The sequence below is a fragment of the Mustela nigripes genome, chromosome 1 (genome assembly GCF_022355385.1).
Source record: "Mustela nigripes isolate SB6536 chromosome 1, MUSNIG.SB6536, whole genome shotgun sequence".
Lineage (NCBI taxonomy): Eukaryota > Metazoa > Chordata > Mammalia > Carnivora > Mustelidae > Mustela > Mustela nigripes.
In genome coordinates this window covers 44,911,088-44,926,390 of record NC_081557.1, presented here as the reverse complement: position 1 = coordinate 44,926,390, position 15,303 = coordinate 44,911,088, and the positions used below count along the sequence as shown (strand labels likewise).

The window sequence follows — 15,303 nt, the reverse complement described above, 5'->3', positions numbered from 1 at the left end:
CCTAATGTTAGGGGAAAACTATTCAGCCTTTTATCCCTGAATACATTAGCTGTGGAATTTTCATAAATGTCCTTTATGGTCCTTTATGGTCCTAGTTTGCTGAGCATTTTATTATGAAAGGGTGGCCTGTGCTCTTTAAAAAATACTGACACTACACTCACCCCCTAATGTTAGGGGAAAACTATTCAGCCTTTTATCCCTGAATACATTAGCTGTGGAATTTTCATAAATGTCCTTTATGGTCCTTTATGGTCCTAGTTTGCTGAGCATTTTATTATGAAAGGGTGGCCTGTGCTCTTTAAAAAATACTGACACTACACTCATCTGCCTCTGAGGAGGCAGATGGCTGTTTAAAACAATACAGTATGGTGAAGGCAGTGCTATGTAATTTGTCAGAATTGGTTTTAATAGACCATGAAACTTCCATCTTATGCTACTGAGAAAACTACTTGTTTGGACCTTTGAAAGAAAGGAGATCCTTAGACCACCATACTGAAGAAACCACATGTAGATTCTCTGGACAAGAGTCCTAGTTGAGCCCTCCAACTATCCTGGCCTAGAAGCCAGACAGACATGAGAGTTGAAATTACTTGAAAACCCTCTAGTTTTAGCTACCAGTCATATGGGTCACTTTCAGAAATCTGAATGATTAAATCTGAGATCCTAAACAGTATGAAGCAGGGAACAGCCTAAGATTAACCTTTCTGAGTTCCCAGTCAATAAAACTTATGAGATGAGTTAGCTTATTTCCTTTTATTTTTTATTTTTAATAAACATATAATATATTTTTTACAACGTTCTTATTTTTTTAATTTTTTATTTTTATAAACATATATTTTTATCCCCAGGGGTACAGTTCTGTGAATCACCAAGTTTACACACTTCACAGCACTCACCATAGCACATACCCTCCCCAATGTCCATAACCCCACCCCCCTTCTTCCAAACCCTCTCCCCCCAGCAACATGTGGGCTTAAGGGGGTAGGAGAAGAATAAATGAAACAAGAGTTAGCTTATTTCATGCCTTCATGCCTCTAAACAGAAAGTTGATTAAACAGTAATAAGTAACCAAGCCGCTTTGTCTCATGTGAGATAAGGAAATGGAAAATGATATAGAAGCAGTATTTTAAAGGATTTCTGTTACATATTTATTTTCATAATATGGAGTATTATGCCTCCATCAGAAAGGATGAATACCCAACTTTTGTAGCAACATGGACGGGACTGGAAGAGATTATGCTGAGTGTAATAAGTCAAGCAGAGAGAGAGTCAATTATCATATGGTTTCACTTATTTGTGGAGCATAACAAATATCATGGAGGACAAGGGGTGTTAGAGAGGAGAAGGGAGTTGGGGTAAATTGAAAGGGGAGGTGAATCATGAGAGTCTATGGACTCTGAAAAACAATATGAGAGATTTGAAGTGGTGGAGATGTGGGACATAGAGGGCATGGATTGCATGGAGTACTGGTTGTGGTGAAAAAATAATGAATACTGTTTTTCTGAAAATAAATAAATTTTAAAAAAATTTAAAAAGATATAGAAAGACTAATTTCATTTAAAAAAGACATAATCTCATTCAAACTACATGGTTTCCTTTACTATGCAAAAGCTTTTTATTTTGATGCAATCTCAAAGATTTACTTTCTGGTTTTGTTTCCCTTCTCTTAGGAGACATATCTAGAAAAATGTTGTTATAGCCAATGTCAAAGAAATTACTGCCTATGGTCTTGTCTAAGAGTTTTTGGGTTTTAATTTTCACATTTAGGTGTTCACCCACTTTGAGTTTATTTTTGTGTATGGTGTCAGAAAGTGGTCCAGTCTCATTCTTTTTTATAATTTTTTCAAACTTCCCAGCACCATTTATTTAAGCAAGCAAAAGAAACCATCAATAAAACAAAAAGGCAACCTACTGGATGGGATGCAAATGATATATCCCATAAGAGTTAAATATCCAAAATATATAAAAAAGCTATACAACTCAACACATACACACACAAAAATTCAATTTAAGAATGGGCAGAAAATACAGACATTTATCCAAAGAAGAACACATACAAATGGACAATAACCACATGAAAAGATACTCATCATAGCTTATCATTAGAGAAATGCAAATGAAAACCACAATGAGATATCACCTCACAACCTCCAGAATGGTTAGAATCAACAACACAGGAAACAATAGGTACCACAACTTCTTTATCCATTAATAAATTTATGGACATTTGGGCTCTTTCCATAATTTGGTTACTATAGATAATGTTGCTATAAACATCAAGGCGCCTGTATCACAGAAATAGACTCTTATCTATAGAGAACAAAGTAATGGTTACCAAAAGGTAGCTGGCTGGGGGTATGGGCTAAATAGGTTATGGGGAGTAAGTAGCAGGGCACAGTTTGTTGTATGGACATGTTAAATCACTATATTATACACCTGAAACAAATATTACAATGTATATTAAGTAATTGGAATTTAAGTAAAAACTTTAAAAAATAAAAATAAAGCTACCAAGGAAAGATATAAGCAAACTAGCATGCTGGGCCCATAAGCATTTGTAAACTATGTGTAGTAGCATGTGGGAGTAGCTTTATGCTTAACTCATTAAAACTGCAGTGGAAATTTTTAAAAAGTCCAGACAGAAATATAAAACAAAACAGAAACCAGTAAAAAACAAAACAAAGAAACAAACAAAAAAGGGCAAACTGAATATAAAGCATGACACAAAAATATTGAAAATACATTAAAAAAATAAATATCTTTGTCAACTTGTTTCAAATAGCTTCTGAGATGGAGAGTTTCATATAGAAGATACACTGAGAAGTACTCTCAGGAAATACGCCTTTAAGGAAGTTTGTATAGGGCAGAGAGAGGGGCTGACGTTCAACACTATGGTTTTAATATTCATATCCATAGTGATGAATTATAAAGCATTTTAAGGTACTTACTGACTAGTTATTTATGTTTTAACAAATGTATGTATTTTTTATTTAAAGCAAGTAATTTGACACTTATAATTGAATTACAAAAGTTATTAGTATATCTTTATACAAGCCCTTTATCATCCACAAGAGGTGTAAAAATTTTCTCTCATCTTATGGCTTCCTTTTTCATTCTATTGCTAGTATCTTTCAAAGAAAAAAATATATATATATATTATTTTAATTTTAGTGAAGCCCAATCAATCATTTAAAAATATTTCTTGCTTTTGTTGTCAGATCTAAAATTTTATGTGAGCAATATTACAAATAATTTTAATTTTGGTTTTTGTACCTTAGCTCTCTGGTCCATTATAGGTTAATTTTTCTATGGCACAATGTAAGGATCTAAATTAATCTTTTTGCATGTGGATATCCAATTGTCCCGATCTGATATTATCAACCTACATATTATTAACTTTAAATATAAAACCTGCCATTCAATGATAATGATACTTCTCTCAACACCCCTGCTCAATTTTTCCTCTTTACTACTGGGTTAAACATAAGGTAACTCTACTTTTTTATAATGCAGGAAACATGAAATCTAACACAGACCTTCCAAGACCTCTGACTGGTTAGCTCTCTGTCTTGTTGAGGAAAACCCTCAGGACTCGCTCCCTAATCTGCTTGGTCCAGACCCCATAGATTACAGGATTCAGGGCCGGTGGAACAACCACATATTGGTTGGCCAAAAAAATGTGGATATATTGAGGAATATTGTGGCCAAATCGGTGTGTCAAGAAAGAGAAAAATGCTGGTGTGAAAAAAGCTAAGATAACACCAATGTGGGAGCCACAGGTGTTGAGAGCTTTGAGTCGAGCCTCCCTGGTAGGCAGGCAGAACACAGCATGGAGAATCCTGACATAGGAGAGAATTATAAGCAGCACATCCAATAATAAGAGAGAAATGTTGCCAAGGCCAAACAGAATGTTCACTTTGATGCTGGCACAGGCCAGACGGGCAATGCCCATGTGTTCACAGTAGGTATGAGGGATGATACGGTGGCCACAGAAGGGCAGCCTCAGGAGGAGAACCACCAGTGGGGCCACCATGTACAGGCTCCGCAGAATAGCAATGGCTCCAATGATGCTGATAATTTTGCTGGTGAGGATCATGGTATACTGAAGGGGTTTACAAATGGCTATGTAGTGGTCAAAGGCCATGGCCACCCACACAATGCTCTCCATGGCAGTGAAGAAATGGATGAAGAACATCTGGGAAAGGCAGCCTTCAAAAGATATATCCCTGATCCTGAACCAGAAGATGCCCAGCATTTTGGGGATGGTGGCTATGGACAAGCCCAGGTCGATGGAGTCCAACATGGCCAGAAAGTAGTACATGGGCTCATGGAGACTCTGTTCAGTCTGGATCACAAACAGGACAGCGGCATTCCCCAGTAGTGCAACAAGATACACAAAGAAAAAGGGAAATCCAATCCAAATGTGCACACCTTCCAAACCTGGGATACCCAAGAGGAGGAATGAAGAAGGAAGGAACTGGGTGTCGCTAAGTATAGCCATTCTTTCTGACACAATATTTGCACACTTCTGTTGTGGATGCAATTATTGACTTCACATTAGTGAGTTTTTCTCCTCTTCTCCCTAAGCCCAGATTTCTGATAAAATGCAAAAGAACATTTTTTTAAACTTTCTATTATTATGTTCAATTTTGATTCTCTCATTCTAGCTCAGAAAGAAGTAATTATTTTAGTCAACAGTACAATATTATATACTTTGAAATTGCTAAAAGACTATATCTTAAGTGTTCTCATCCCCCCAAAAATTGATAATTATGTAATGTGATAGGAAAAAACTATGGTGGTAATCATACTGTAATATATAAATGCATCAAATCAACACACCATATACCTTGACCTAAAAAGAGACTGACATAAAAGGAAAAATTGGGGAATGTATTGACCATACAGAGTTTTTCAACGTTCTCAAATACTCCTAAACTATAAAGCCACATACATGCAATGACCATGTACATGTCCAGGAAGGACCTGAGAAATCCCTAATCTGTCATCTCTGCCTGACCTTGAAGAAATAATATTAAAATACAGAATACAGTTCATTATACTAGAAAATACCTGATGCATTCAAGAAGCCATTTCCACCCCCCCAATCTCTCTCCTTCTCTGTCTCTCTCTCACGCACACACACACACACACACACACACACACACATACAAAAGTAAGGGGTGTTTGGGGTTGACGTTACATTGCAGAATGTAATTTTTCTCACAAAAGAACAACAGAAAAATATCCCTAAGAATATAGATTTTTTTTAAAAATCAACAAACTAGTGAAATAAGTCAAGCAGAGAGAGTCAATTATCATATGGTTTCACTTATTTGTGGAGCATAACAAATAACATGGAGGACATGGGGAGTTAGAGAGGAAAAGGGAGCTGGGGGAAATTGGAAGGGGAAGTCAACCATGAGAGACTATGGACTCTGAAAAACAATCTGAGGGGTTTGAAGTGGCGGGGGGTGGGAGGTTGAGGTACCAGGTGGTGGGTATTATAGAGGGCACAGATTGCATGGAGCACTGGGTGTGGTGAAAAAATAATGAATACTGTTATGCTGAAAATAAATTTTTAAAAATCAACAAACTACTAGAAAATGAAAGGCAACAGCATGGTAAAAGGATCATATACCATGACTAATTGTAGTTTATCCCAGAAATGCAAGGTGGTTCAGGATAATCAATAAATATATTACCTAACATTAATGAAATAAAGAAAAAGGCACATAAACCTCTCAACTGATGCAGAAAAACAAATGACAAAACCTAGAAACCTTTCAAATACTCAATAAACTAAGAATAAAAGAAAATTTCCTTAAATGATAAAGGGCATTCATTAGGGGGGAAAACAACAAACTATAGTTTGTATCATACTCAATGATGAAAGACTGAAAACATTCTCCCTAAGATCATACCAAGACAAGAATGCCTGCTTTCAACATTACTATCTAACATTGTACTGGGAGTTCTAGCTAGAGAAATTAGGCAAGAAAAGCTCATTCAAATATGAAAGGAAGGAGTAAACTATGTCTATTTATAAATGATATAATCTTATGTGAAGAATATTGTAAAGAATACACCCAAAAAATGTATTAGAGGTAATAAATAAATTCAACAAAGTTACACAATACAGTTTTAACATACAGAAATCAGATGTATTTCCATATACTAGCAATGAATAATCTAAATAAGAAATTGAGAACTAAATTCCATTTACGACACCATCAAAAAATAATAACATATATATTAAGGAATAAACTTAACCAAGGAAGTGTGATATTTTTATATTAAAAGCTATGACATACTGCTAAAGGAGAGCAAACTCTATTCCCTTACTATATCAGGAGCTTAGAAATGAAAATACATATTGGAAATCCACAGGATTAATAAATTATACTGAGATTGTTCTGAACTTGATATCAAGACTGCCTTTGTGCTTAACCAAGGAATGATTCTGATTTCTATTTCCAAATTTTCTGAAATCTTTTATATCTAAAGGTAAATGATACAACATACAAGATAAATATTAGGTAGAATTCAATTGGAACTAGACACAGAACATATACAATTATTGATATCTAACATGACTTAGTGTCAAGTGAGAAAATATCATCTATCCTTGATCCTAAGCTGTAGTCTCGCACATTCTTCAAGTCACAGATACTTAGTTTACTGGAGAAACAGTGACGATGAGATAGAAAGAGATAAAGAGAGAGGGAGAGAAGGCAGGAGGAAGAGGGAGGGAGAAAGAGTAAGGGAGAGAGGGAGGAAGGGATGGAGATGGAAGGAATCAGATTAGAAAGAAGAAAGGGAGCAAGAATGACAGCAAGAACAAGAAAGGGAGCATTAAAATGCAAATGAGTAATGACTCTGGAGAAGGAAGTCAAAGCTTGAGGATTAATATGCAGAATATACATCTATGGAGCAGATGTTCTTATTCAAAAATTGTCACTCAGCCATGGCTTGCACTTTATTTTCTTCATCTACAGAATGACATTGTTGGATCAGTGTCCCTTCAGGGTCTAAGCTTAGCTAAAGAGAAGACACAGAGTAATGGGGAGAGTTCTCACCCTTTCCTATCAGGCATTCTACTCCCAAACCACTGCTGCCTCCAGAACACCTTCCTTTTCCATCAGCGCTTTCCCTTTGCCCAGTTACATGGGGTGGGTGAGCAGAGTGGGCAGCAAAGGTGACGTTGCCTTATCTGCCAACTCTAAAGGAATTCCAGTAGCAAATAAAAGTCTGGCTGCTACTACCTACTCTAAAGGAAATCTAAAACAGAGGTGAGATTATTAAAATGTGGGTGGTATGTGCCTATGTTTTCCAAGTGTTGTCACAGAACTCTTATTTCTGTACAAATATCTTCACAACTCTCTCTCGGATCTGCTTGGTCCTGACTCCATAGATGACTGGATTCAGGGCAGGTGGGACAACCACATAGAGATTAGCCAAAAGGATGTGGATATAGCGGGGGATGTTTCGACCAAAACGATGCGTCATAAAAGAAAAAAATGCTGGTGTGTAAAAGCATAGCATGACACAGACATGAGAACCACAGGTATTGAGAGCCTTCAGGCGGGCGTCCCGAGAAGGAAGGCGGAAAACAGCTTGAAGGATAAGCACATAGGAGGAGGCAATCAGGATCACATCCACAATGATGTTGGAAATCACCATGAGCCCATAGATAATGTTGACCTTGATGGGTGCACAGGCCAACCGGGCAAGACCCATGTGCTCACAGTATGTATGAGGGATGATATGATGCCCACAGAAGGGCAGCCTCAGGATGAGAAACACAAACGGAGTCACCAGAATTAAGTTTCTTCCAACAACAACAGAGGCCAGGATGCCAATGGTTTTATGCGTGAGGATCATGGTGTACTGGAGGGGGTTGCAGATGGCGACAAAGCGGTCATAAGCCATGGCCACCAGGAGAACAGTCTCCATGCCTGTGAACATGTGGATAAAGAACATTTGAGTAAGGCAGCCCCCAAAGCTGATCTCTTGGAGTTTGAACCAGAAGATGCCCAGCATTTTGGGGATGGTGGATGTGGACAGACCCAGATCGATCATAGACAACATGGCCAGGAAGTAGAACATGGGCTGGTGGAGAGTGTGTTCAGTCTTGATCACAAAAAAGAATGGTGATGTTCCCCACGAGGGCAATCAGGTACACGATACAGAATGGGAAAGCAATCCAGATGTGGACAGTTTCCAGTCCTGGGATTCCTAGCAGGTGAAAGAAGGGGGGATGGAACTGGGTGTCATTGGTGGAAGCCATGCTCTGAGGAAGTGTCACTGAATTCCTGTCAAAGTGTCGGGATCTTATTCTCTTTATGGTCTTTTTCTTATTAAGGTCCTAAGAAATGAAAGAACTTTAATTCATATGCTAGAGGCAAGGCAGAAGAGGTTGGTTACAAACATTAGACAGTCTCTTCTTTCCAGAGTGTAACTCAACAAAGTAGCACTCTTCATATACATTGTAGTTCTGAGATTTTTTATTGGCAATATTATCTGTGCCTTAAATTAATCATAATATGAGATATTTGTAGGAACTGAAAATACTTCACATTGCAGTACATATCTACTCTCCTTCAATACCAGGTCCACCATGATAGTCTTCTGTATGAAACATTCAGATATGATCTCTACATCTCTTGTAGTTTCATATAACATACATATTTTTCCTTTCCATTTTTCCCATTTTTTTCAATTTTTATTATGATAGACTACACATAACATAAAATATACTATCTTCACCATTTTTAAGTCTAAGTTTCAGTAGTATTAAAGATATTCTTGTTTTGTACACCATAACCACTACCTCCAGACTTTCTTCATTTTGCAAAAGCTGAAAATCTGTACTCATTTAAAGTCATTTCTCCATGGTCCCCTCTAACCATCTCTAGACACTACCAATATACATTTTTTGAAAACTATCCCCTTTTCACACATGTTCCAAGTTCTGGTACCCACCATTCTACTTTGTTACTTTTAGTTTTGTCTTTTTTTTTTTTTTGAGATTCCACATAAAACTGAGATCATGCAATATTTATCTATGTTACTCGCTTATTTTACTTTAGTATGATGTCCTTAGATTCATCCATGTTGTTGGAATGGCAGGATTTCCTTCTTTTTTAAGGCTGGATAATATCCTATGGTATGCATAGTGTACAATTTTAAATTTTCTATCCCCAAATAGGAATTTAAGTGGGCAAAAGTAAATGTTAAGCTGTGAAGTTTCTTCCCCATAGCTGTTGACTTCTGCAACCAATGAGACATATGAGACAGCAAATCTGATCTGATGCCTGTGATGAAGTTCTAGAACCTAGGTGAGGTTTGGTGGGCTGAGGTCCGGAGCCGACGACCAAGAAAGAATTCTTGAGACATCTTTGGTGCAAAATGGTGGTTTATTAAAGCACGGGGACAGGACCCGTGGGCAGGAAGAGCTGCTGCCCCGGGTTGTGAGGGATGGCAGGTTATGTACCCTGCTGTTGGGGGAAGGTGAGGGGAAGGGAGGTTTCAGTGGAGTTTTCATATGCTAAAGAGGGCCTACAAGGTGCCAGGATGTTCCAGGCCTGCCAGAGGCCTTGCCCTTGCTGCTGGATCAATGTTGTCTTTAGACCAGCCATTAACATTAAGATCTTTGGGAGACCTTTTGGTGAGGTGTCACAATCCTGCTATCAATCGTCTTTGTTAGTGAGATTTAGAACATTTGTAAGCCAAGGGAGACTCCGGTCTAGCAGGATTGTGAGCTCTGCAAGTTAACTATTTGCTTATTGTTCATGGCAGTCAGGGCTGCCTGAGGGATGCTACACTTATGGAGGGGAAAGGGTGCAAGGCGCCAGCTTTTGCTTTGTCCTCAGCCAGCCTCCTGCTCCCTCATCACCTGGAGCTGGAAGAATGGGAAGTAATTATTTAATGCACACAGGATTTCATTCTGGAGTGATGACATTTTATACAACTAGATAGTGGTAACAGTTGCACAGTGTTGTAAATGTACTAAGTGCTGCTGAGTTGTAAACTTTAAAATGACTAAAATGCTAACTTTTATGTATATTTCACAATAAAAAAGAGTTGCTGGAGATATATATATAGCTATATCTATATCTAGATTGATCTATCTATAGATAGATCTATTTATATAGATCGATCTATCTATAGATCGATCTATATATATAGATTGATCTATCTATATCTAGATTGATCTATATATATAGATCTATATATATAGATAGATCTATCTATATCTAGCAACTTTATCTATATATATAGATATATATATATATCTATATATACCTATCTTCCAAAGAATTAGACCAAACATTTCATAGACTGAAAACAGAATGAGAGTTGCTGGAGATATAGATATAGAGAGATAGATAGATATAGATATAGATATAGATATAGATATAGATATAGATATAGATTAGATAGATATAGATAGATACAGATATATTCCAAAGAATTAGTCCAAGCATTTCATAGACTGAAAACAAAATAAGGAAGAAGGAAGGAGAGAAAAAGAGAAAATATTAATGATTATAAATATTATGTGAAATAACAAAAACTGGCAATTGACTGAGTAGCAGACAGCAAGGTTCACTGAAATTTCCCTAGAGCTTTCTCTTTGTCTGGTGTAATGACCAAAGGGAATCCCTATTCATTTTCATTTCAACGGGAAGGTAGACCCCGGGGGGAGGGGCCGGCTCCCGGCAAGCAGCGGAGCAACCGTGCACAAAATCAGGACTTTTAAAAGTCTGTTCCGCTGAGGGACATCGCTCCAGAGGCTAAACCGGGGCGAAGCCCAGGCGGGGTCAGCGTGGCCTCAGGTCCCGCAGGGTCACGAAGGATCGGGGGTGTCTGAGTGTCACAGAGCTTACGGGTATTGGAACGGGAAAGCCGGCTACAGAGACAGAGCCGACAGTAAGCTCGCAGCTCCGTGTTACCTTGAACCGGTCACAGGCTCGGTGAGCTTGGAGCGTGGCCGGAGGTCAGGCAGACGGGAGTAACTGGGCACTGTTCTCTGAGGGCGCACTGAGGAGTGGGGCCCTGGGCTCTCGGCTCCTATTCATTTTCATTTCAATGTCTCAGACTGCCTAGCACCTGAAGACTTCATTACAAATCCCCTCAACATACACGACAACATTTTGTTAATACTTCTTAGTGTGTATTGAGGTCATATATATATATATATATATATATATATATATATATATATATATGTAAATTTCAGCATCTGAATTCAGAATTGTTAAATGACTCCCTAAGATGGAAGATAGGGAACTTGGTAAGTTTTTCTGATCAGTGAATCTGCAATATATGCTTAAGATTGCAACTGGTTTCATAGAAATTGAGTTAAGACGGTGAATATTGGGGCAGGGAATGAAATGGCACAGATCACTGGTCTGGGGAGATGTAGGAAGAAGACTAAGTTGGGAAAAATTTGGAAAGGAAATATCTGCTAGGCACCGACACTCTTTCAGACACATAAAACCTCATCCGGCAAGAATAGAATCAGAATCCATTCCATACCACAGCGCCAGTGATATTAAATGCTATTACTTTTGCTTCTTTTTCCTATACATATTACCTTCATAGTGAGTGAGATACAAAGAAAAATAAAGTCATAGTAAGCAATTAAGGATAGAGTAATGAGCTTGAACTCCCTTATAGTTAGACTGATTCCACACATATCCTTGAAATAAAAAAGGATACAATATGCTGATCAGCTGTTGGTCTCTCTCTATACTTTACATTTCAAAAGGATTAAACTGAATTCAACCTTGATTATTGGGAGACCTGACTTTACAACTGATACCATGACCCAAGAGAAGAGAAGAGGTGAAAATCATAGCTACAGCAAAAACAAAAAATGTCTTTGGAACTAAATAAATAGATGTATAGTAAGGAATTTTGCTTTACCTAAGAGAGGTCTGGCCTTTGTTCTTGGCTTCTAGGAAGTAATCTGTCATATCTGATAGGAGTTTGGGGGGGGGCTGCTCAAACCAGATCTTAGTGTGAAGGGACTGGCCATATCATAAATAACAACAATATAACTTAGGAGTAAGACTTTGGGTCATGTGGCATCAGTCTGAAGATTGAGTTCAACCATCTGTGCAATTAATCAATCATGTATACATAATGAAGATCCAGTAAAAACTATGGACACCAAAGCTAAGGTGATCTTCCCTGGTTGGCAGTACGACTCTATACATATTGTCACACAATAATGCCAGGAGGGTAACTCATCCTGACTCCATGCAGAAGGACAACGGATGCTTCATATTTACAAACATCACACTCTGCCCTAAGCATCTCTTCCTTTGTCTGATTTTAATTTTTCCCTATAATAAACTGTAACCATGAGTGTAATAGTTTTCAGGGAGTTCTGGGAGCCCTTCTAGTAGATTACTAAACTTGGGGGTAGTTTGGGAAACTTCGTGAACTGGCAGTTGATGTCAGAAGTGAAGACTGTATCAGGAACTATGCCTTCAAAGTTTGCTGTGTAGCCAGCTCCAGAGCGCAGATCAGATTTAATTATCACATTGTCCTCTCAACAGCTATAGAAGTCAACAGGTTCTTCAGAAAGAACTTCATCTGGGAAAGATTATCATTCCTCCTTGACAATTTATCTTAATTTCCTACTTGGGAATATCTTAATTTTGGATATCTGAACCCTAAGAATTTTGTGGGTCTGCTGCTAGATTCTCAGTTCTGTTCCATTGTCTCTTTTTCTTTTTCTTCTTTTAACAGTAACACTGCCATAATCATCACAGTTTTGTAGAAAATTTCAATAGATGATATGGAAGATCTTCCCAATTCTTAGCTCTGAGGTAGTTTGGTTATTCTAGGTCCTTTGTTTCCCTACTCCTTATTTTTCCTTCTCCCTCCTTTCACTATTTCAATGAACAAGTTTGCAAAGATAGATCCACATCAGTGTCACAAAGCTTAGTTTCACCTAATTTCACATCTTGATTCTGCTGCATATTAGTGTAGTAAGTAATCGGAAGTTAATGAACCTGGCAAAACCTCACTCTTCCATAAACCAGACACCAGCAGAACTTGTGCTATGGAACTGTGGGGTAGAACTAAATGAGATAATATTGGAAATAATGACAACAACAATGCCAAATTAATGATAGCCATGACTATTGTGGCAGTTTTTATTATTCCCAATTTTATTATCTCCTAATATTGTTTATTTAGTTCGTTTAATTCCTCTGAACCCATAATTTCAAAAAAGACATAGTGTTAGCCTCTACCTGGCTCATTAGCTTATCTCACTTGTGGTGCACATCAGGAGTGATACTGGAATTACTTATGGAGAGCTGAAAAGGGCGAAAGAATCAAAGGTTTTTAGAAAAACTTATTTCCAAAATTAATCTTTTGTTAGGAAATATTTTTATTTTTAAATTTTGTAGATCTCAGTTCAACGTGAATGCATTGTCCAATGGGAAACAGCAATAACTTTTGAAAATCATGCTATCGTCAGCCCACAGAAGAATGTCTTCTTTCAACGTCACTGACTCTCACCCTTCTTCATTCCTATTGCTGGGGATTCCAGGGTTGGAAATTGCACAAATCTGGCTTGGATTTCCCTTCTGTGTTGTGTATCTAATTGCTCTTGTTGGAAATGTTATCATTCTGGTTGTTATCTGGATTGAACGTAGCCTTCACCAACCCATGTTCTACTTTCTGGCCATGCTGTCAGTGATTGACCTAAGTCTCTCTACTACTACTATCCCCAAGATGCTGGGTATCTTCTGGTTCAACCTTCAGGAGCTGTGCTTTGGGTGCTGTGTTGCTCAAGTCTTTTTTGTCCACTTTTTTACAGTCATGGAGAGCATTGTACTTCTTGCCATGGGTTTTGATCGCTATGTGGCTATTTGCAACCCCCTCAGGTACAGTATGATCCTCACTGACAGAGTCATTGGTGTGATTGCTGTGGTGGTGGTTCTAAGAAGCTTATGCATGATTGCACCCATCATTTTTCTCCTCCTGAGGCTGCCTTACTGCGGACATAGAATCATCCCTCATACCTATTGTGAGCACATGGGAGTGGCACGTCTAGCTTGTGCCAGCATTAATGCCAATGTCTACTATGGTCTTGGGAATATTTCTATCTTGTTTCTGGATGTGATTCTCATCATTATCTCTTATGCTAAGATTTTATATGCTGTCTTCCACCTCCCCTCCCAAGATGCCCGCCTGAAGGCTCTGAATACCTGTAGCTCCCATATTTGTGTCATCTTTGCCTTCTTTGGTCCAGCTCTCTTCTCCTTTCTCACTCACCGCTTTGGTCATGGCATCCCCCAGTATATCCATATCCTTCTGGCTAATCTCTATGTAGTCATACCCCCTGCCCTCAACCCAGTCATTTATGGCATCAGAACCAAGCAGATCCAGCAGCGGGTACAGAGTCTGTTTGTTGAAAAATGATTGAATGAGGGGTAATTCATTCAGTTTATGAAGGCATAGAGTCTGAAAAGACAAACATTCATGATGAAATTAATATAAATTTCTTTCACCAAAGTTAATTGTGTGTGTGTGTGTGTGTGTGTGTGTGTAATCATAAAAGCATATTGTTTGTAGTTGTTGGAAGCATGTATGTGTCTGTCTAACTGTGTACCTGCAATGATATCCTCTATTGACCCCTGGCATAGAATATTACATACAAGAGTAAATTTGAAGGGGGAGAACTTTGATTCAGTGAAATAACTTTCTGTTAAAACTGTGTGGTGTTCTAGATATCTTACAAGTAATAAGACTTCTTTCATACAGGTGTTCAACTAGAGATTACATAGTCAATGACAGGTATTGAGTGAAATGCAAAAATGTTCTATAAGTAATAAAGTACTGCTTAAAAATAAGTAGTATAATTTTTACTAAAGACTTTGGAAGCAAAAGATGGAAATTAGACTAGACCTTTTGGTATTTATTTTTTCCCTTTCTGCGCTTTCAGGTTCCTGATTCTATGAAGTTTCTTATTAGCTTAATCCCTATATCATACACTCTCATTTTTGAACTGGCAAATTTAATACATGTCATATGGATAGCCCTTTTTGGAGTTAACAAATACTTATGGAACAAATGAAAATTGTAAAAGGGAATATTTGTCAACAACTAATAAAGTAATTTAGTTTAAAATACAGACAATAAAAATAGATAATATTACTTAACAATTAGAGTCATATTTTGGATTAAAAGCATACAGTAATGCAACAGAATGTACGTTACATATCATTTGAAATAGAATTATTGGAAAAGACAGACTCCAGAAAATTAATAAAC

The 15,303-nt window shown here is 37.7% G+C and overlaps 2 protein-coding genes and 1 pseudogene across 2 annotated transcripts; 1 reads left to right on the top strand and 2 right to left on the bottom strand.

Moving 5' to 3' along the window:
* Positions 1-3,556: 3,556 nt before the first annotated feature.
* LOC132011271 (olfactory receptor 52E8-like) lies at positions 3,557-4,507 on the bottom strand. The gene has a single exon (XM_059389615.1). It carries the CDS (start codon positions 4,499-4,501, stop codon positions 3,557-3,559), a length of 945 nt encoding a protein of 314 aa, XP_059245598.1. The 5' UTR covers positions 4,502-4,507.
* A 2,846-nt stretch (positions 4,508-7,353) lies between these two features.
* Positions 7,354-8,305, bottom strand: LOC132011264 (olfactory receptor 52E4-like; annotated as a pseudogene).
* A 5,210-nt stretch (positions 8,306-13,515) lies between these two features.
* Positions 13,516-14,451, top strand: LOC132011258 (olfactory receptor 52E8-like). Its single transcript, XM_059389588.1, has one exon. It carries the CDS (start codon positions 13,516-13,518, stop codon positions 14,449-14,451), a length of 936 nt encoding a protein of 311 aa, XP_059245571.1.
* The last annotated feature ends 852 nt before the right edge of the window (positions 14,452-15,303 follow it).

Excerpts from the sequence above, each read along its gene's own strand:
- LOC132011271 (XM_059389615.1), bottom strand. The coding sequence starts at position 4,501 with ATGGCTATACTTAGCGACACCCAGTTCCTTCCTTCTTCATTCCTCCTC.
- LOC132011258 (XM_059389588.1), top strand. The coding sequence starts at position 13,516 with ATGTCTTCTTTCAACGTCACTGACTCTCACCCTTCTTCATTCCTATTG.